Below are 21,935 nucleotides of genomic sequence, written 5' to 3'. Positions count from 1 at the left end.
TTGTAGGGAAATTAAGTTTTGACATATGACAGCCTAATTAGCCTGTTGGCGTTACGGGCCGTTCTGGAGTTTTTGTTTCCCCTTGGAAAGTTAGCAAAGGACATTCGCACTGAGCTGTCACAAATACTGGGGATGAAGTGTCCTTCTTACAGCACTGTTAAAACCTGGATATCTAATTTCAAGACCGGGCATTTCACCTTTGAAGGTGAGCTATATGAAATTTGAGTGTAGATAGTAGTCAATTTACAACAAAAAATTTACAACAAAAAAAGAAATTAGAAATAAAGAAAATACTGTGTTAAAGCAGAGGACAATACAAACTTTCGCCGGTATAATAAATTCATGTTGAAAACTGTCCGAGTTGTGGCGAGGGCCAACTGTGGATTTAATGATGGTTGCCTGAAACCTGCCGCTGTCACAGGTGTCTGCCTGCCTGATCTGTCACCACACATTTGCTGACCTGCTGCCATAGGGAGTTTCTGGGTTGAGTGTACGGTTTGAAAACTGCAGCTTCATAACTGCTGCGTGGAACCTGCTATTGCCACAGGTGTCTGCCTGATCTGTCACCACACATTAATCAGCTAATCAGCTTCCATTGGGGGTGTCTGGGTTGAAAACGGTGCTGTCCGGGTTAACACTACTACGATTTCCCGCCGACATACAGCAGATCCGATTACTGTGATTGAATCTGCTGTGAAATCATTAACACAAAAGTTGACCAAACAATTTCCATCGAAGATCGATCGATGCAGTCGATCTGTCCAGGCGGAAAATTTCACTTGATCCCTGGCAGGTCATTAGCGGCGTTCAGTTCAGCAGCGACCGAGCAGCAATACATCACCTGTTCCAAGCTGTCCCTGGGATTCACCAGCTAAAGAAAGGGACAGCACGGACCCAGGGGCTGGCGCTGGCGGACAGGTGATGTACTGCTGCTGCCCGGGGGAGGCGAGGCAGGCAGAGGCAGCTCCACAGGTTGTGAATCGATTTCATGCTGAAATCAATTCAAAATCTGTGTGCAGTGTATCGGCAGCCAGTAAATGCCTCTGTGATCAGATTTGATCAGAGAGCGATCTATCTTTTGGTCGTCTGATTTTTATATCCTGGGGTCTGTGGGAGTGTGGGAGGCACACTCCATGTGACACCATTCTTTACAAACATTGGTAATGCTGTTAGTGCTGCTGCTGTCATAATGTTATTTAATTAATGCTGTGACCCTCTGTCGGGTTTCACACCCTATTCTTCTACTACCAACATCCTGCTCAGCATTAGAAAATGGGAGGCTGCAGCGCATCATCCGAACAGCGGAAAGGATAATTGGCTGTAGCTTACCTTCCCTGCAGGATCTTTACGCTAGCAGGTGCAGAAAGAGAGCAACCCAAATTGACTCTGACCCCTCTTACCCAGCTCACTCCATCTTCCAGCGCATGCCTTCAGGAGTAAGATTCCGGTCAATCGCAACCAAAACCTCCAGACACAGGAACAGCTTTTTTCCTCAAGCGGTAGCCATGCTTAATGCTGAACCACGTTACAGCTGCTAGGACTTGAAAGTAATCAGCACAGAACTGAAAAATTCTCACATTGCTTACTGCCACTATGCTTGTATAATGCCCTTGACTTGTAATATACACACTGTCTTTCCTTGTATTGTTTTTGTTTGTGTTTGTTAAGCAACTGCCAAGACAAATTCCTTGTAGGTGCAAACTTACTTGGTAAAATCTCATCATAATATAATTTAATGAATGCTGTGGACACACTGCCAGGTTCTTGGGGGGCTCCTGCCAACATTACATGCCAAAGAAAAGAAAAATAATTTGTTGTAATCAAGAAGTGTGTGTGCTCCTGCCAATGTTACATGCCAAAGAGAAGCAGAAGAAGAGTTTATTGTTATCAAGAAGCAGGTGTGCTCCTGCCAAGTGCCAACGTTACATACCAAAGAGAAGAAGAAGAGTTCATCAAAATCAAGAAGTGGTTGTGCTTCTGCCAATGTTACATGCCAAAGAAAAGAAGAAAGGTTTGGCGTAATCAAGAAGTAGGTGCTGTCACAGAAAAGCCGTGAGAAACACAGGTGAATCGGTAATATTCGCGCAGTCGATTTTCTGATCGCTTCCCGGTTAGATTTGCGCAGTCTTTTCAGCGATTAGAATGACATTTTTTCTTTTCCTGAAGTATGTTTGTCGACCAGTGAAGTTAATGTTGGTGTAATTAGCTGGTTCAAAAGAAACTTACAGCTGAGGGTGTTTCAGCACAATTTGGCCTAACCTACTTTAGAATGCAGGCAGCTCAGAAGACAGTTCACACGTAACTGTCACAACTCTGACCAGGTAATGAACCTCCTCACAGTTACCTGTGAACACAGCATACACAGGAATAGTCAGGAAAACCCACAGTAGGGGGCCTATTCAGAAACTGCAGTCCCATAGACAGAAAGGCAGCAACACAGCATGAATTTGTCTTATTGTCACGGTTTATTACCTGCTGTCTGGCGGCTGGCACATACGGATGCCCGTGTGCATTCGGGTGGTGCTCGGATTTTCTGTTTGATCCGGTGGCTGCCTCCGTGCGCGCTATGTGTGTCATTGTTTACCTCTGCACCGGAAGTTGTGGTGGTGGACATGCTGCGCATGCGGACGAATGTATGCGTGTGCATGAAGTTCCGGAAGTATGCGTGGGATGTGCGCATGCGTGCGTAATGACGCATGACGCCATGTTCACGCCAAATGGCCTATAAGCTGGCAGAGAGCAGTACTCAGTGTTGTTGTATTGCAGCAAGTTCTGGGTGCTCTCCCGTGACGTGACTTACTGTCTGCCTGATTCCTGATATGCTATTGACCCCGGCTCATCTGACTATCGGATTTGGCTTTGACCCTGGCTTTGTACGACTACCCACTCTGTTGCTGACCTTTGCCTGTCTGAGGACCTACCCTGTTGCTGAACCCTTGCTTGTACGAGAACCACCTCTGTTGCCGACCCGGATCTGTCTGAGAACCCGCTCTGTTACCAAACCATCGCTTGTCTATGGAACTGCCTGGTTGTCAAGTCATTGCAGTACCTGACTCGACCAGTGGGAGTGCTCCAGAACTTCCACGGTCACACCAGTGGTCCTGCGAGCGCTCCTGCCCCTTGTTTACTGGAGATTCCTGTTCCCAGTCCAGGAGCTTCAGTCGACGAGTCGCAAGAGTTGCTGCCCTCAGTAAACCAGTCTCCAGCATCTGAGGTACGTGACAGAATACAACAGCCAACAAATAGAGACTGCTGAGGCAGCAAATGTTCTCGGGACACTGTGCAAATAAGTAACCACTCTGACTGAAGCAATCAAGGAACTTCAAGCCGGTTTTGTTCAAATGGAGGGGCGTCTGAATACCTTAGCCAGTGGAGGAAATCCAACCCCAACAGCAGTGCCTAATCCAGCACCTGCAAGTAATCCAGCTCCAACTGAGCCAGTACCTTTACCAGTAGTTCCCACTCCCGAACCGCGAGTACCAATTCCGGAACGTTTCTCAGGAGATCGAACACGCTTTTGGGCCTTCTGACATTCATGCCAGCTTTATTTTGCATTGCAACCCCGAACATTTTTTGAATGAAGAAACCAAAGATGGATTTATAATCTCACTGCTTCAGGGAGAACTTCAGTCCTGGGCTCATCATCTAATGGATCAAGAACATACGGCTCTGGCTACCTCTCAGGCGTTCTTTGATAATATGGCTATCCTATACTATGTATGATCCTCAACGTGGTGCCACAGCCGAAATTTCCCTTCAGCATCTGCGACAGGGTCGAAGGCCTGTTGTAGAATATACTTCTGAGTTCCGACGTTGGGCAGCCGACACAGATTGGAACGAACCTGCCTTGAAACATCAGTATAAAATGGGACTTTCAGAATATATCAAGGATGAGTTAGCTCGTGTAGGAATACCTGCTACCTTGGATAATCTTATCTGCTACCCAGATTGAACCACCTCTGTTGCTGACCCGGATCTGTCTGAGAACCCGCTTTGTTACCAAACCATCGCTTTTCTACGGAACTGCCTGGTTGTCAAGTCATTGCAGTATCAGACTCGACCTGTGGGAGTGCTCCGGAACCTCCACGGTCACATCAGTGGTCCTGCGAGCGCTCCTGCCCCTTGTTTACTGGAGATTCCTGTTCCCAGTCCAGGAGCTTCAGTCGACGAGTCGCAAAAGTTGCTGCCCTTAGCAAACCGGTCTCCAGCATCCGAGGTACGTGACACGTATGGACATTCAAAAGTGAAAAAAATAGCCAATAGCCACAGTAGGGGGCCTATTCAGAAACTGCAGTCCCATAGACAGAAAGGCAGCAACACAGCATGACTTCGTCGTATGGACAGCCCAAAGTGAAAATATAGCCAGTCATTTTTTGGTAAGACTGTAGCAGAATGCCACTGACTATCTCTACTAAAATAACACATTTAGGCCCAGTTGAAATTGCACACGTTTTAAGAGATTGTGGGAGTTCGTTGCCAATTCCTAAGCAGAGTTATTATTTTTGGTGCAACCACTTGGGCTAGACTCAGGATTCTTGGTCTCTGTATGAATCCCCGAATCCACTTTGTATTAATCTGTTATCAGTGCAAATGTGGCATTTATCGGTTTTGAATTACAGCGTTTTATAAGTTTAAGCCTAAATCTCTCTCCAAGGACTTGAACTGTGGTTGGTTTGTCAACCAGTGGGGTGGGCTCGGTCCCAACCTAAAACTAGCTTTCTTAAACCCAGGATGCATACAAGGAGGGGCAGTCCTCCCCTGTGTACCATCACCTGATCAAGCCAGCCAGAGGACCATGTGGCTGGTGGCCATTTGCCTGAACTGAAACAAAGGACATTTTCCATGTGCTCAGATTTCCCTGAAAGGACATATTTTCACCTGGCTTAAGTATCTGTTTATTTCTTCCCTTACTTTTATTATTTTTTATACTGCGCTACTAATGTCTCTATAATTGTTATTTTTTTTGTTGGAGGGGATGGGACACAGACGTATGCTCCCTTCTAAATAACAAGCCTCTGTGACCTCTCAATGCTGTTGCTCCCCCCCCCCTTCCTCTATATATAGGCATGCATTTTTAATTAATAACGTAGAAAGAAGCCATACCTGATCACTTGTAGAATTAATGAGGATTATGTTGACACACATGTATCCCAAACATAGTACGAAACATGTAGTTATTCTTTGTGTAAAGCAGCTGTAAGATGTTTGGCTAAAGACTGAAAACCAGGAATGAAAATCCTCCAGATATTGTGTGACTTTGCAGTAGAAGAGCTGAAATCAAAATATAGAAAGACAATACATTTTTTGTTTATGTATAAATCTCTAGGTTACAAAATGTAAAATTTTATACGTGTATTCAAACATACAAAAATATATTTTTATTTTTTTTACAGGTGGTGCAGTACAGAAGGAAGTTTTAGTTAAAGTTCATCTCTAGGCACGGATTCAAAAATATTGTATAACAAATTCGTGAAAAAATACTCAAGGTACCAAAATACACAATTTCCCCCATAAAACAAGACTTCTGGAGCTAAGAAAGGGTCTTTTAAAATGTTGATTGCATAGTTAAATGCATTGACGTGTAGAGAGTGAGTTTGAGTTTTGCAGATGTGCAGGGCAGTGAGGGCACAGGGAAAAGTCTCTCTGAGAAAAATGCAGTATATATACACAGTGGCTTGCAAAAGTATTCAGCACCCTTGAAGTTTTCCACATTTTGTCACATTACTGCCGCAAACATGCATCAATTTTATTGGAATTCCACGTGAAAGACCAATACAAAGTGGTGTACATGTGAGAAGTGGATCGAAAATCATACATCATTCCAAACATTTTTTACAAATAAATAACTGCAAAGTTGGGTGTGCGTAATTATTCGGCCCCCTGAGTCAATACTTTGTAGAACCACCTTTTGCTGCAATTACAGCTGCCAGTCTTTTAGGGTATGTCTCTTCCAGCTTTGCACATCTAGAGACTGAAATCCTTGACCATTCTTCTTTGCATAACAGCTCCAGCTCAGTGAGATTAGATGGACAGCGTTTGTGAACAGCAGTTTTCAGATCTTGCCACAGATTTTCGATTGGATTTAGATCTGGACTTTGACTGGGCCATTCTAACACATAGATATGTTTTGTTTTAATCCATTCCATTGTTGCCATGGCTTTATGTTTAGGGTCATTGTCCTGCTGGAAGGTGAACCTCCGCCTCAGTCTCAAGTCTTTTGCAGTCTCCAAGAGGTTTTCTTCCAAGTTTGCCCTGTATTTGGCTCCATCCATCTTCCCATCAACTCTGACCAGCTTCCCAGTCCCTGCTGAAGAGATGCACCCCCCGAGCATGATGCTGCCACCACCATATTTGACAGTGGGGATGGTGTGTTCAGAATGATGTGCAGTGTTAGTTTTCTGCCACACATAGCGTTTTGCATTTTGGCCAAAAAGTTCCATTTAGGTCTCATTTGACCAGAGCACCTTCTTCCACATGGTTGCTGTGTCCCCCACATGGCTTGCGGCAAACTGCAAACGGGACTTCTTATGCTTTCTGTTAACAATGCCTTTCTTCTTACCACTCTTCCATAAAAGCCAACTTTGTACAGTGCATGACTAATAGTTGTCTTATGGACAGAGTCTCCCACCTGAGCTGTAGATCTCTGCAGCTCGTCCAGAGTCACCATGGGCCTCTTGACTGTATTTCTGATCAACACTCTCCTTGTTCGGCCTGTGAGTTTGGGTGGATGGCCTTGTCTTGGTAGGTTTACAGTTGTGCCATACTCCTTCCATTTCTGAATGATCGCTTGAACAGTGCTCCTTGGGATGTTCAAGGCTTTGGAAATCTTTTAGTAGCCTAAGCATGCTTTAAATTTCTCAGTAACTTGATTCCTGACCTGTCTTGGACCTGTCTTGTCTGTTCTTTGGACTTCACGGTGTTATTGCTCCCAATATTCTCTTAGACAACCTCTAAGGCCCTCACAGAGCAGCTGTATTTGTACTGACATTAGGTTACACACAGGTGCACTCTATTTAGTTATTAGCACTCATCAGGCAATGTCTATAGGCAACTGACTGCACTCAGATCAAAGGGGGCCGAATAATTATGCACACACCACTTTGCAATTATTTATTTGTAAAAAATGTTTGGAATCATGTATGATTTTCGTTCCACTTCTCATGTGTACACCACTTTGTGTTGGTCTTTCATGTGGAATTCCAATAAAATTGATTCATGTTTGTGGCAGTAATGTGACAAAATGCGGAAAACTTCAATGGGGCAGAATACTTTTGCAACCCACTATATATATATATATATATATATATATATATATATATATATATATATATATATATATATATATATATATATATATATATATATATATGTATATATGTATGTATGTATGTATGTATGTATGTATGTATGTATGTATGTATGTATGTATGTATATATATATATTGTGACAAAGTGGCTGGCAAAGTGCCGCTCTCTTTGTCACAAGTGGTGTGCGATGGACGGTATGTTGCACCCAGGTTCAGGCGCTACATCCTGTAGCAGCTCCGGAGGATAGGCTTTTGCTGACTGTCAGGAGTGACAGGGGTTGAAGCCTTGAGAAGGGTCCGGAGCTGACCAGATGTAGAGCAGGGTGGGTGCATCTGGTCGCCAGGTCCTGGGTGGGATATATTATACATTGTATTTGTGGACTGCTGCCTGTCTAGCCCACAGAGGGTTAACAACAGAGCTAACAAGTCTCTGGAGAGGAAGAGGTGAGAGGGGGGTGTGTCCAGCAGGTTCTGTCAGTTTGCACAGAAAAGGTTTTCATTTGTTTCCAGGAAGTGGTTCTGCTGAGAAGCTGCTGCAGGGGACTGCATGTGTTTGGGACTAACGTTTGTGTGTTACTCAACGCTGAAAGTAAGCACCCGGCCGGAACTGGCCTTACCCTTGTTTTGTGGAATTACTTACTTTATTACTGAACTGCAAACTGTTGTTTGTGAACCTGCTGCAAATAAACTTTGATTTATGTTTGCATACAAACCTGCTTGGAGCTGCTCTGTTCCTGCTGAATGCTTACCATCTGAAGCTGGTCCCTCACAATATATATATATATATATATATATATATATATATATATACATATATATATATATATATATACATACCATGACCTACTAGAAAGTGGCTATTGTTTAGACCATTACTAGCAGGGCCGGCCCTTCCATGAAGCTGACTGAATCATGTGATTCAGGCAGAAAACTGAAGGGACCACATCTGCTGTACAATGAATTGATCTTTCTCATTCTCTCTCTCTGCTCTGCAAATCCTGACTAATCAACACACCACAGAACTTAACTGCTTTTTGTGTCTTTGTGCGCTTGACCACCCCTTAATTAACATGCACTACTTTCCCTCCCCTCCATGTGCTGTTCTGCTTCTCTGGTTTTACTGTTATGGAGGTAAGCTGCTGTTTATGTATACCTAAAGAAATTATACTGTCTTGTGTGAGAGTGTGTGCGTGGAAGTATGAGTGTGAGGAAGACCCATCACATGCGTCATTCAATGCATCCCCCCTCCAACATATCTTCAGAGAGGTGAGTCACTTCAACCCTGGCTCCGATTGCACTCTCTGCGTCAGGGTTGTAACTGCAAATCATGGGGCCCCCAACAAAACTTTGATGGGGCCTTCCAAAGTTCATACCCTTTCCCTTGCCTAACCCTTGTGACCCTCATAGCCTGGGAGCCCATCTTGCAAGGGTCATAAAACAAGTAATCATCATAATCATCACACCCGTAACAAGTATAGCCACAAAAATATACGTTCTGAAGGATGGACTCCTTTATTAGATAGAGAAAAGTAGTAGCTGGGGCCCCAATACAGCTCTGGGCCCTCCATGCAGGGGCAGGGGGTGCTCCCCTGTAGTTACGCCCCTGCTCTGCGTGATAGGGAGGCTCTGGATTTCTAATACCAGGGGTCATATCTGGCAACCAATACTGGGGGTATGCATCTGGGGGTATGCACCAACTGGGGGCTCCTCTGACTACCTATACTGGGGGGAATTGGCTGCATCTGGCTACTTGTTGCTGGTGACTCTTCTGGCTACCTGTACTGGGGGATCTGTCTAGATACCTAAAATTGGGGGCTTTTCTGTGATTATCTATTTCGGGGATCACACCTGGCAACTTACACTGGTGGTAGAATCTACCTAATGCAAGGTGCCCTTCTGGCTACCAACTGCTGGCTATGCATATAGGGTGCTACGTAATGATGGGGGGCATCTCTGGTTATCACATCTCAACAGTGTGCCTGTGTCGGAGGAGGGGGAATTTTTATGCACTTGACTGAGAGGTAGCTGACCTACAAACTGCCCTGTGTGTGCCCATTTTTGATGTGTGTGTGCGCGCGTGTCTGTTTGTATGTGTGTTTGTATGTGTGTGTGTATGCCTGTGAGTGAAGTCTGTTTGTGTGTGAGTGAGTGTTGTACAGTCTGTGCATGAGTGAGTGTGCCTTTATGTGCAGTGTCTGCCTGTGTGTGAAAGGGAATATGTCCGTGCATTGTTTACTATTATTATTAATTTATAAAGTGCCACCATATTCCATGGCACTGTACAAAGTAAGAGAGTAAGGCCCGGTTCACATTAGCGGTTGTTTGCCAAACGGACCGGATGACCTGACCGGATCCGGACCGGATCCGGATCGGAACCGTACGGTTCTGATCCGGATCCGATCCGGATCCGGTCAGGTTGCATCAGGTGTCCATCAGGATGCGATCCGGATCCGTTTGGCAAAAGTTACGTTAAAAACAAAAAAAATGTTGGGGTCTGGGAGGTCAGCAGAAGGGGGACCTGTGGAATCAGGCCCTCTGCTGTTTAGCACTCACCTCCACTTCCGACATGCTGCCAACATCTCCGGATCCGGATCCAGCTGTGCTGCTCCACTCCAAAATGCTTGCCCATGTGTCCCCATCCAATATCGCCGCAACAATCCCCATAGGAAGTGAGGTAGAACATCCGGATTTCTCAGCCAGTGTGTTGTGCGCTCTCCGGTTCCCATTGGTGTGTATTGGCCAGATGGTGCAGTCCGGCTCCGCCCCGGATACGGCTGCCGGAGGAGCCGGATGAAAAAATAGCGCATGTTGGAATGGAGGCCGGAGTCCGGATCCGGCCCGGATCCGGTCCGGCTCCGGTTCGGCAGAACGGACGCATGTGAACGGACGCATAGGCTTTCATTGCTATGCCGTGCGTCCGTTTCGTCCGTTCTGCAAGCGGTGCGGCTCCGGCACGGCGATTCCGGAGGGCCACCGCAAGTGTGAACCGGGCCTAAGAGAGACAAACATGAGGTACAACACAATACAGACAATGGTGCAGACCAATATACAAAATTGGTATAAAATACAAAATTGGTAATTATAGTGACAAAAGTAACACGATAAATGCATAACAATAAATAATAAATGTATAACAAATTCCACAAAAGGGATGGAGCCTTTCCCTTGCAAGCTTACAAGCTAAAGGAATGGAGGGGACATGAGGTAAAGTAGTATCCAATATTCATACTATTCCAATATTCATAGAGTCAGGGTGTTTTTAGGTTGTCTAGTAAGGAGTATAAATTGGCCAGAGGTCAAAGGGGGAATGGCCCAAGTTAGAGCGAATGCTTGTGTTTTGAGTAGTAATGGGCAGAAATTACACTCATGCGTAATTACGCATCGTAATCATAATGCAAAATTTCGGGGGAATAGCGTAATTAATTTTGTGGTTTATTGTTCCTAATCGTAATTACGCATGAATTTAAATGTAATTTACACATAATTCAATTGGTGGTGAATAGCAAAGCTCCCATATATGCTTCTACCAAAATTGCTACATATGATAAGAAGAATAGTGGGTACAAATTACAAAAATTGTTCAAAACGACCTTGTAGTTGAGAAAATAGATTTTAACCAAAGCCCGTTGTTTATTTTTTGCATCTGAGCAACTTTCACCTCCCATTCATTTGCCAATAACTTTATCATTACTCATCACAATAAATTGATCTATATTTTGTTTTTTCTGCCACCAATTAGGCTATCTTTGGGTGATACATTTTGCTAAGAATTAATTTATTCTAAATCAATTTTAACAGGAATATTAAGAAAGAAATGGAAAAAGAAACCATCATTTCTCAGTTTTTGGCCATTATAGTTTTAAATTAATACATGCTAATGTGATTAAAACCCATGTATTTTATTTGCCCATTTGACCTGCTTATTACACCATTTAAATTATGTCCCTATCACACTGTATGGCACCGATATTTTATTTGTAAATAAAGGTGCATTTTTTCAATTTGCGTCCATCACTATTTACAAGCCCACAAAAAAAATTATATTAATATACTCCTTTGACATGCTTATTTAAAAAGTTCAGACCCTTGGGTAACTATCTATGTTTGTTTTTTTAATTGTAATTTTTTTTATTAAAAATTGTATTTTGGTAATTTGTGGTGTGGGAGGTAAATAGTTGATTTTAAATGTAAAATAATGCATTTGTTTATGAAAAATACATGTGGGTGTAGTTTTACTATTTGGCCACAAGATGGCCACAGTAAAAAAGTCCTGGAAGCGTACGATCATACTTCCAGGACACATTAGGAGGACGGGAAACGTGAATCAGAAAAACAGCAAGGGGCTTAGGTCAATGAATGCGATCTATAATCCCATTCATTGATCACTGGGTTAGCGGCTGGTCGCGGGAGCACACACGGGAACAGGAGCGTGCGCGGCCCGCGGGAATGCGCGCAGCCTATCTGGACGAGAATGTTCGTCCAGATAAGCTTCAGTGGTTAAAAATACAACAAAAAATTGTAATTTTTCTGGGTTTAAAAACCATTTTTCTTTGCATATTTAAAATTGATTTTCTCAAAAACTACAAGGTCTCTTTAACCACCACTGCACAGGGGCGATCGGAAAGTGGAAGCCCTAAGGATCAGCGTACGCACAGAGGCGGTGGTCCTTTTACGGGCATGGGCGGAGCGATCGTGTCATCCGTGACGCGATCCTCCACCGGGGATCGATGGCCGGGCATTTAGCCTCCAGCCCGCCGGCCAATTAGCAGCGCCGGCGGGCGGAGGAATACAGAAATTCCCCCCATTACAGTGTATAAAGCACTTTGTTAGGTAAACAAAATGCTTTATACATGCTTCCTCCTCGCCTCGTGGTCTCATTGTTCCAGAGACCACCAGCGAGGAGGAAGCAGTAGGGAGTATACACCACACATTTTTTTTTTCATACAGCCCCCCTGATCTCCCACCCCAGCCTTCAGACCCCCCCTGATCACCCCAGCAGACCCCTGCCAGCACCCTTGCACAACTCTAAACCCCCCCCCACCTGTCACTAACTATTGACGCTATCCCCTAGATTAGGTCTGAGAGGTACAGACTAACCAGCAAGCTCATGGTGACACAGAACTCATTGGAGTGTGTAAGGGACTACAATGGTCCTAAAAGCCCCCTTACTAAGATGTTATTAGATTAGGTCCCTAACTGCCTCCTAATCACCCCTGATCCCCCCCTACACTTAGATCACCCCCAGACCCCATCCCAGACTACCCCCCTGTATACTGTATACATCTGTATACAGCTAGCTTACCCCCTGATCCCCCTCTGATCACCTGTCTATCACCTGTCCATCACCCCTCAGCACCCCCACCCATCAGAGCAGACCCTAACTGCCCTGCGGGGGCAACCAATCACCTGCCCAGACCCTCGATTGCCCTCAGACCCCCCTCCTGATTACATCCCTTGCGCATTGTTTACATCTGTCCTCCCCAGCAATCACTAACTGATCTTCAATCAGTAACCCCCTGTGACTGCCTCTCATCAGATCAGGACTCAGTCTGTCCCGTGCGGGCTACTGATCAACCCCCCACCCCCTCAAATCGCCCTCAGACCCCCCCCTAATCACCTTACGAGTGCATTGTATTTGACTGTGCTGTGATTGTATTTGATTGTGCTGCAATTGTATTCGATTGTGCTGCAATTGTATTTGATTGTCCCGTGATCTGCTTCGATTGTCCCGTGATTGTTTGATTGCCTCTGAGACCCCACTTCACGCCACCCCCAACCCCACCCACCACCTCCAACCACCACCTTCCGAGTGCATCAGATTTGCTTGTGCTGTGATTGGATTCGATTGTGCTGTAATTGTATTTGATTGTCCCGTGATCGGCTTTAATTGTCCCGTGATTATTTGATTGCCTCTGAGACCCCACTTCCCACCAACCCCCCCCCCCCCCCCCCCCATCATCTTCCGAGTGCATCAGATTTGATTGTGCGGTGATTGGATTCGATTGTGCTGTAACTGTATATGATTGTCCCGTGATCGGCTTTGATTGTCCCGTGATTGTTTGATTGCCTCTGAAACCCTACTCGCCACCATCCCCAAACCCCCACCACCCCCAACCCCCCCCCCCACCCCACCCCAGATCATCCCCCTGTTACTATCCTAGTGATCTAAAAACAGTGATCAGTGAATACTGACACTTTTTTAGTATCACTAGTGTTAGCAGTTAGGCCAGTTAGCTAGGCCCCTTTGTTAGGGTCAGTTAGTGCCCAGCCCACTGCACCGCATTCACCGATTAGTCGCCGATTAGCGCCATCACTGTCGCTAATCAGCATTGGTACTATATAGTATCTAGTGATCAATCCTGATCGCAGACAGATCTATAGCAGTACATTAGGGTCACCTTAGTGTAGGCTCCACTAAAAACGCAGTGTTTACCTGATCAGGCCTGATCGTTCGCCCGCACTTGAGTTCAGCCACCCCACTGTAGTGACAGATTTTTTTTTCTGATCACTGCAAAAACACTGTACACTAGCTGTGGCGCTGTAAAGACCAGTTTTGATTTTTTTTTTAATCAAAACTCAGTGACCACAGCTTTCTACCTCTCAAATACTCCCTTTTGCTAGGTAGGTGCTCTTTTTTTCTGGGTAGTCTCGGAGGAAAACCCCATAAATTTAGCAGTCCACAATGGCAAGAAGGGGGATTTCCGATGAGGAGGTATACAGGTACATGGACCAGTCGGATGAGAGCATTTGGGAAGACTCAGACGACGAATCATCCGGGTCCAAATTTGAACCTGTGGAAAGCAGTGGTTCTCTGACCGAAAGTGAATACGAGGTTTTGGTCCCGGCTAGAGCCAGGCGTACCAGACCCCATGTCGTTAGACCGCAGGTGGAGCAGGATCCGCCTCAAGGGCAGCAGGGTGGTGCTAGCGCTGATGAGAGTTTTCTTGGTGAGGCTGGCACCAGCAGCCCAGCATCTCCTGGACTTAGTACCAGTACTTCCGTAGACCCTGGTGAAGTGGTGAGCGCCAGCATGGAAGTTGAAACGGTGGCACGTGCAGTAGTACCCCCGTCGCAGCCACCAAGAAGAAGACGGGCCCGTAGTACCCATAGACTCCCAGAGGTGCTGGCAAATCCAGATTTGCAATCCCCTGATTCCGCCGCATCCGTAGTGCCCCCTTTTACCGCCCAATCTGGAGTCCACGTGGCGACAGCTTATCTAGGAACGGCTCTAGACTTTTTGCAGCTGTTCATCACCCAGGTTCTCTTGGACTTAATTGTGGTTGAGACCAACCGTAAAGCCACACAATTCATCACCGAGAACCCGGATAGCAGCTATGCCCAGCCTTTCCGGTGGAAACCAGTCCAAGTTTCCGAACTTAAAATCTTTTTGGCCCTTATCCTTCACTTGGGACTAATGAAACAGAATGTATTGCGGTCGTATTGGTCTACGAACCCAGTACATCATGTTCCCTTGTACCCTGCTGCCATGTCCAGGACACGATTTGAGTCCATCCTGCGCTTCCTGCATTTCAATGATGACAAAACCAGTCATAAAAAGGACCACCCTGCTTATGACTGGCTCCACAAAATTCGGCCCCTCATAGACCACCTGTCATCAACATTTGCAGATGCTTATACCCCTGAACAGAACATCTGCGTAGACGAGTCCCTCTTACGCTTTTCCGGGCGCCTTGGCATCAAACAGTACATCCCAAGCAACGGTTTAGGGCCCCTAAAATGCCAGGGCAGTATAGGAACCCCACAAATGACCCCATTTTAGAAAGAAGACACCCCAAGGTATTCTGTTAGGACTATGGTGAGTTCATAGAAGATTTTATTTTTTGTCACAAGTTAGCGGAAAGTGACAATTTGTGAAAAAAAATCAATTTCCGCTAACTTGTGACAAAAAATAAAATCTATGAACTCACCGTACTCCTAACAGAATACCTTGGGGTGTCTTATTTTTAAAATAGGGTCATTTGTGGGGTTCCTATACTGCCCTGGCATTTTAGGGGCCCTAAACCTTGAGGAGTAGTCTGGAAACCAAATTCCGCAAAATGACCCTTGAAATCCTAAAGGTACTCATTGGACTTTGGGCCCCTTAGCGCAGTTAGGGTGCAAAAAAGTGCCACACATGTGGTATCGCCATACTCGGGAGTAGTAGTACAATGTGTTTTGGGGTGTATTTTTACACATACCCATGCTGGGTGGGAGAAATACCTCTGTAAATGACAATCCCCAAAACACATTATACTACTTCTCCCGAGTACGGCGATACCATATGTGTGGCACTTTTTTGCACCCTAACTGTGCTAAGGGGCCCAAAGTCCAATGAGTACCTTTAGGATTTCACAGGTCATTTTACGGAATTTGATTTCCAGACTACTCCTCACGGTTTAGGGCCCCTAAAATGCCAGGGCAGTATAGGAACCCCACAAATGACCCCATTTTAGAAAGAAGACACCCCAAGGTATTCTGTTAGGACTAAGGTGAGTTCATAGAAGACTTTATTTTTTGTCACAAGTTAGCGGAAATTGATTTTTATTGTTTTTTTTCACAAAGTGTCACTTTCCGCAGTCCACACAGCAGTCTATTAGGTATCAGGATAAAAGGGCGCAGGACGAAAGTGAATGAAAAGGGTGCCGCCATAAACTTTAATGCAATTATTGTTAATACGTCAAAAAAAAAGCAGAAAAAAGGGTGCCGCGAAAAATATTGTTAACAACATTAGAACATTAGAGTTTTTGAAGTAGTAATTGTTTTAGAAGCTTATAGTTTTTGTCATATTATTTCGTTTATATGTACAGGTTTCACGTTATCAAAGATATTATCATTTCTATGTGTAAATGGATGTTTCTACAGAGGGAGTGGTTAGGGTTAGGCAACACCAGGGGGGTGGTTAGGGTTAGGCACCGCCAGGGGGGTGGTTAGGGTTTAGCACCACTGGGGGGGGGTTAGGCACCCCGGGGGGTGGTTAGTTTAAGGCACCACCAGGGGAGGGTTCTGTGTGAGAGTAGGGTTGGGTTAAGCTGTATTGTTGAATTAAGTAATGATTTTTAACGTTAATAGCTTTTAATTATTATCTCACATCTGTTTTTAAAACTGTATTTATCGTTAACCAAGTTTGACAATGATATTTATTACTATTAAGATTTTGTTATCCACCCGCACCATTTCGTTATCAAGCCAAGTCCTTTTTTCACGGTGTCCTTTTTTCATGCACAGGCATATTACAATAGTCTAGACAGGATATTATAAGGTCAGATGCAAGATATGTTTTTGAGTTGGAGAGGACAGGAGCTCGTTAGGGACTGAATGTGAGGAATAAAAGAGAGAGAGGAGTCAAATATTCCCCCGAATCACTGTGCTTTGGTAACTGTAGCTGGAAGCAGAAAATTTGGCTCTCATTAACCAGCCGGGCGGTATGGACGAGCTCAGCTCGTCCATCACCGCCGGAGGCTGCCGCTCAGGCCCTGCTGGGCCGATTTTCATGAAATAAAAAGCAGTACACGCAGCCGGCACTTTGCCAGCCGCATGTGCTACCTGATCGCCGCCGCAGAGCGGCGATCCGCCGCGTGCAGCGGCGAAAGAGGGTCCCCCAGGCTGCCCGAGCCCAGCGTAGCTGGAACAAACAGTTCTGGCCAGCGCTAAGGGCTGGATCGGAGGCGGCTGACGTCAGGACGTCGGCTGACGTCCATGACGTCACTCCGCTCGTCGCCATGGCGACGAGGTAAGCAAAACAAGGAAGGCCGCTCATTGCAGTCTTCCTTGTTAATTCTGATTGCCGGAGGCGATCAGAATGACGCGTCTGGAGCGCCCTCTAGTGGGCTTTCATGCAGCCAACTTTCAGTTGGCTGCATGGAATATTTTTTTTTTAATTAAAAAAAACCCTCCCGCAGCCGCCCTGGCGATCTTAATAGAACGCCGGGGTGGTTAAATATCGTTTAATCGGCGCACAACGGGGAATTTGGGCGCCCGGGGAAATAATAACGTTTACAATGGGCGCCTGGTGAATAATAACGTTTACAAACATACTTAACGTTATCGTTTCTATCAACATAAGGCTTAATAACTAAAACAATATTATCTGGAAAATACTATTACTCCTCAAATAACTAAATATATCGATTTAAAAAATAATTTAATAAACGATATGGGAGTTTACTATGGCACCTGCTCTCTCACACTGAGCCTGCCTGAGGAGCGTTCAGGAGGAGGGAGGGGGGAAGGCCAATGAGGTCAACAGCATCAGCGTTTCACGACAGTGAGTGAACACTGTGATGTGTGTCACATGTAGAGATGGCCCGAACCTCCGATTTTAGGTTCGCGAACCTCCCGCGAAAGTTCGGTTCCCGTGAACTTTTGCGAACCGCAATAGACTTTAATGGGGAGGCGAACTTGAAAACTAATAAAATTTATGCTGGCCACAAAAGTGATGGAAAGATGTTTCAAGGGGTCTAACACCTGGAGGGGGGAATGGCGGAGTGGGATAGACGTCAAAAGTCCCAGGGAAAAATCTGGATTGGACGCAAAGCAGCGTTTTAAGGGCAGAAATCACATTGAATGCTAAATTGCAGGTCTAAAGTGCTTTAAAACATCTTACATAGTTACATAGTTATTTTGGTTGAAAAAAAGACATACGTCCATCGAGTTCAACCAGTACAAAGTACAACACCAGCCTGCTCCCTCACATATCCCTGTTGATCCAGAGGAAGGCGAAAAAACCCTTACAAGGCATGGTCCAATTAGCCCCAAGAGGGAAAAATTCCTTCCCGACTCCAGATGGCAATCAGATAAAATCCCTGGATCAACATCATTAGGCATAACCTAGTAATTGTAGCCATGGATGTCTTTCAACGCAAGGAAAGCATCTAAGCCCCCTTTAAATGCACTGCAGGTATAGAGTTTGCCATAACGACTTCCTGTGGCAATGCATTCCACATCTTAATCACTCTTACGGTAAAGAACCCTTTCCTAAATAAATGGCTAAAACATTTTTCCTCCATGCGCAGATCATGTCCTCTAGTCCTTTGAGAAGGCCTAGGGACAAAAAGCTCATCCGCCAAGCTATTATATTGCCCTCTGATGTATTTATACATGTTAATTAGATCTCCTCTAAGGCGTCTTTTCTCTAGACTAAATAAACCCAGTTTATCTAACCTTTCTTGGTAAGCGAGACCTTCCATCCCACCTATCAATTTTGTTGCTCGTCTCTGCACCTGCTCTAAAACTGCAATATCTTTTTTGTAATGTGGTGCCCAGAACTGAATTCCATATTCCAGATGTGGCCTTGCTAGAGAGTTAAACAGGGGCAATATTATGCTAGCATCTTGAGTTTTTATTTCCCTTTTAATGCATCCCAAAACTTTGTTAGCTTTAGCTGCAGCGGCTTGGCATTGAGTACGATTATTTAACTTGTTGTCGATGAGTACTCCTAAGTCCTTCTCCAAGTTTGATGTCCCCAACTGTATCCCATTTATTTTGTATGGTGCTAGACCATTGGTATGACCAAAATGCATGACATTACATTTTTCAACATTGAATTTCATCTGCCATGTATGTGCCCATATAGCCATCCTATCCAGATCCTGTTGCAATATGACACTATCTTCCTGAGAGTTGATGATTCTGCACAATTTTGTATCATCTGCAAAAATAGCAACATTGCTCACTACTGCATCTACTAGGTCATTAATAAATAAATTGAAGAGCACTGGACCCAGTACAGACCCCTGTGGGACCCCACTGCTAACAGTCTCCCATTTTGAGTACGATTCATTGACCACAACTCTTTGTTTTCTGTCCATTAGCCAGTTCCCTATCCATGCACACAGACTCTTCCCCAATTCTTGCATCCTCAACTTTTGCACCAGACTTTTGTGGGGAACAGTGTCGAAGGCCTTTGCAAAGTCCAAGTATATCACATCTACAGCATTCCCAATATTCATATTAGCATTCACTACCTCATAAAAGCTGAGCATGTTAGTCAAACAGGACCTGTCTTTAGTAAACTCATGTTGATGCTGAGAAATAAGATTATTTTCTACTATGAAGTCATGTATAGTATCTCTTAGTAACCCCTCAAATAGTTTGCATACAACTGATGTTAAGCTTACAGGTCTATAATTTCCTGGATCTGATTTTTTGCCCTTCTTAAATAATGGGAAAACGTGGGCTGTACACCAATCCACTGGCATTCTGACAGTTGCAAGAGAGTCACAAAAGATAAGATAAAGGGGTTTAGCTATAACTGAACTTAATTCCCTTAGGACCCGAGGATGCATGCCATCCGGGCCAGGTGCCTTGTCTATTTTAAATTTATTTAGTCTTGCCTTCACTTCTTCCTGCGTTAAGTATTTAATATTACAGTTAGAAGATTGAGACTCTTCTGCCTCTGTAATTTGCAACAGTGTTGTTTCCTTTGTGAAGACAGAAGCAAAGAAAGCATTTAATAACTCTGCCTTACCTTGGTCATCCACCATGGAGTTCCCACCCTTGTCCTTTAGGAGTCCTATACAGTCAACCTTTCTTTTTTTAGAGTTGATGTACTTGTAAAACTTTTTTGGGCTAGATTTGATATACCTAGCGATTTGATTTTCAGCTTCGATCTTTGCCAGCCTAATTTCTTTTTTACAATTTTTATTGCACTCCTTATAATTGCTTAGTGCAGCCTCGGCCCCCTCCTGTTTTAGGACCTTATAGGCTTTCCTTTTCCTCTTCATTTTATCCCTAACCTTTCTTTTCATCCATAGAGGCCTTTTTTTATTCCTAAACATTTTGTTTCCATATGGGATATACCGTACATACTACAATATTGATTGAGAATAAGTTTAAAAGCTTGCCATTTCCCTTCAGTGTCCTCCTCTTGTAGTACATTATCTCAGTTCACCAAACTTAGTGCCTGCCTAATTTGATTTTCTAAAATTCATAGTTTTAGTGGTCCTGCTGCCCCGTGGCCTATTAGTCTCCAGATCAAACGTTATCATGTTGTGATCACTATTTCCCAAATGTTCTTGAACCTGCACATTTGATACATTATCTGGTCTATTAGAAATGATCAGATCCAGTAACGCATTCCCCCTAGTTGGTTCCGTTACCATTTGAGTCAAGTAATTGTCCTGTAGTGCTTGCATGTGTATACATCAATCAGGGAGTGTAATTAGAGTACTGCTTCACACTGACACACCAAACTCACTGTGTAATGCACCACAAATAGCTGTTTGCGTAGTGACAGCCATGATGGACTGGTGCGCACCATGGCCAGAGTGCAGGCCGTGGCGGTTTTCAAGCCCATATGGTCGCCGGGCTGTGGTAGCTCAATGATAGAGCAACAGTGACTGTCCAGCTGATCAAATTTGGTCTATCCACAATGAAGCAACGACCTTATTATCGTTGGTGTGCCCCCCCCCCAAGCAAACACCCCCCCCCCCCCCCGAGACACTCATATAGCTTCATTGTGATACGCAAGCCCCTTCATCGTGGCAAGGTAATGATCACGAAGGGGAATGGACACATGTACATGCCTTTTGTTTTGTTGTTGCAGCCGCAGTACAGCCAGAAAAATTAGGCAGGACTGTACACGCACCAGAAAAATTATTATAGAAGCTGCTGCTAGCAGCGGCCTAAAAAAATTCAGGAATACGCCTAGAGTCCTGGACTCTGTTGGTGGTGGCGGAGAAGGCAGTCAAGCGGCCTGCGGGCAGAGATGCTGTGTGGGGAGCGACTTAGTCTTGGCTTGGGGCAGGCAGCCAGTCACACGCTGTGCAGGCAGAGATGCTGTGTGTGGGGACAGACTTAGTCTTCGGGCGGGCAGTAGCCCTCCGGGATCTATACCTCATTCATTTTGATAAACGTGAGGTACTGAACACTTTTGTGACTTAGGCGACTTCTCTTCTCAGTGACAATGCCTCCAGCTGTGCTGAAGGTCCTTTCTGACAGGACGCTTGAGGCAGGGCAAGACAGAAGTTGGATGGCAAATTGGGACAGCTCTGGCCACAGGTCAAGCCTGCGCACCCAGTAATCCAAGGGTTCATCGCTGCTCACAGTGTCTACCAGCTGTTTCTGACGATAGCTCCCCCTGCTTCTTTCAGCAACTCGTCTCCTCCTACTCCTCTCTGACTCCCCCTCTGAACTGTCCCCCTGTTCATCTCCTCTATTGGGAACATACATGGAATCCGTATCATCGTCATCATCATAATCATCCTGCCCAGCTTCTCTTGCCTCAGACACCTCCAAAACTGCACCAACAGGAGGTACTTCATCATCTTCACACGTTAGGTCCATAGTATCCCCGCCTAACTCAGACATATGAGGTGGTGTAACTTGCTTAGCGCCTTCATCTGGTTGTAACAATAATGGCTGTGAATCAGTTAATTCCCCACCAATTAACTCCTGCGAAGTGTCAAATGCAACGGATGTGGTGCTTGTAGTAGCGCTGGTGGCTGCGGAAGATGAGGTGTTCTGTGTTAAATAGTCAACCACGTCCTGAGTCAGGACTCCTGACAATCTTGGGAGTTGATGGGATGTGCCTTCTTCTGAGCACTGTACTTTGGTCGAGGGCCGCACAAAATCACATCAACACAACCTCACACAGACCTGCCGGGTGGACTTTCTCTGGGTCTGCCTTTA

At 45.0% G+C, this 21,935-nt stretch overlaps 1 protein-coding gene across 1 annotated transcript in view; it reads right to left on the bottom strand.

The window, feature by feature from the left end:
• The window catches only part of LOC137519355 (polycystin-1-like protein 1), a 705,387-nt gene that overhangs the window by 88,455 nt on the left and 594,997 nt on the right, over positions 1-21,935 (bottom strand). The window contains exon 15 of the mRNA XM_068238307.1: positions 5,104-5,271. Coding sequence (XP_068094408.1) covers positions 5,104-5,271 — 168 coding nt within the window. The remainder of the gene's footprint in view (positions 1-5,103; positions 5,272-21,935) is intronic.

Source organism: Hyperolius riggenbachi, chromosome 5, assembly GCF_040937935.1.
Source record: "Hyperolius riggenbachi isolate aHypRig1 chromosome 5, aHypRig1.pri, whole genome shotgun sequence".
Taxonomy (NCBI): Eukaryota; Metazoa; Chordata; class Amphibia; order Anura; family Hyperoliidae; genus Hyperolius; species Hyperolius riggenbachi.
Note: the sequence above shows the minus strand (reverse complement) of the source record. Positions and strands in the feature narration are given on the sequence as shown.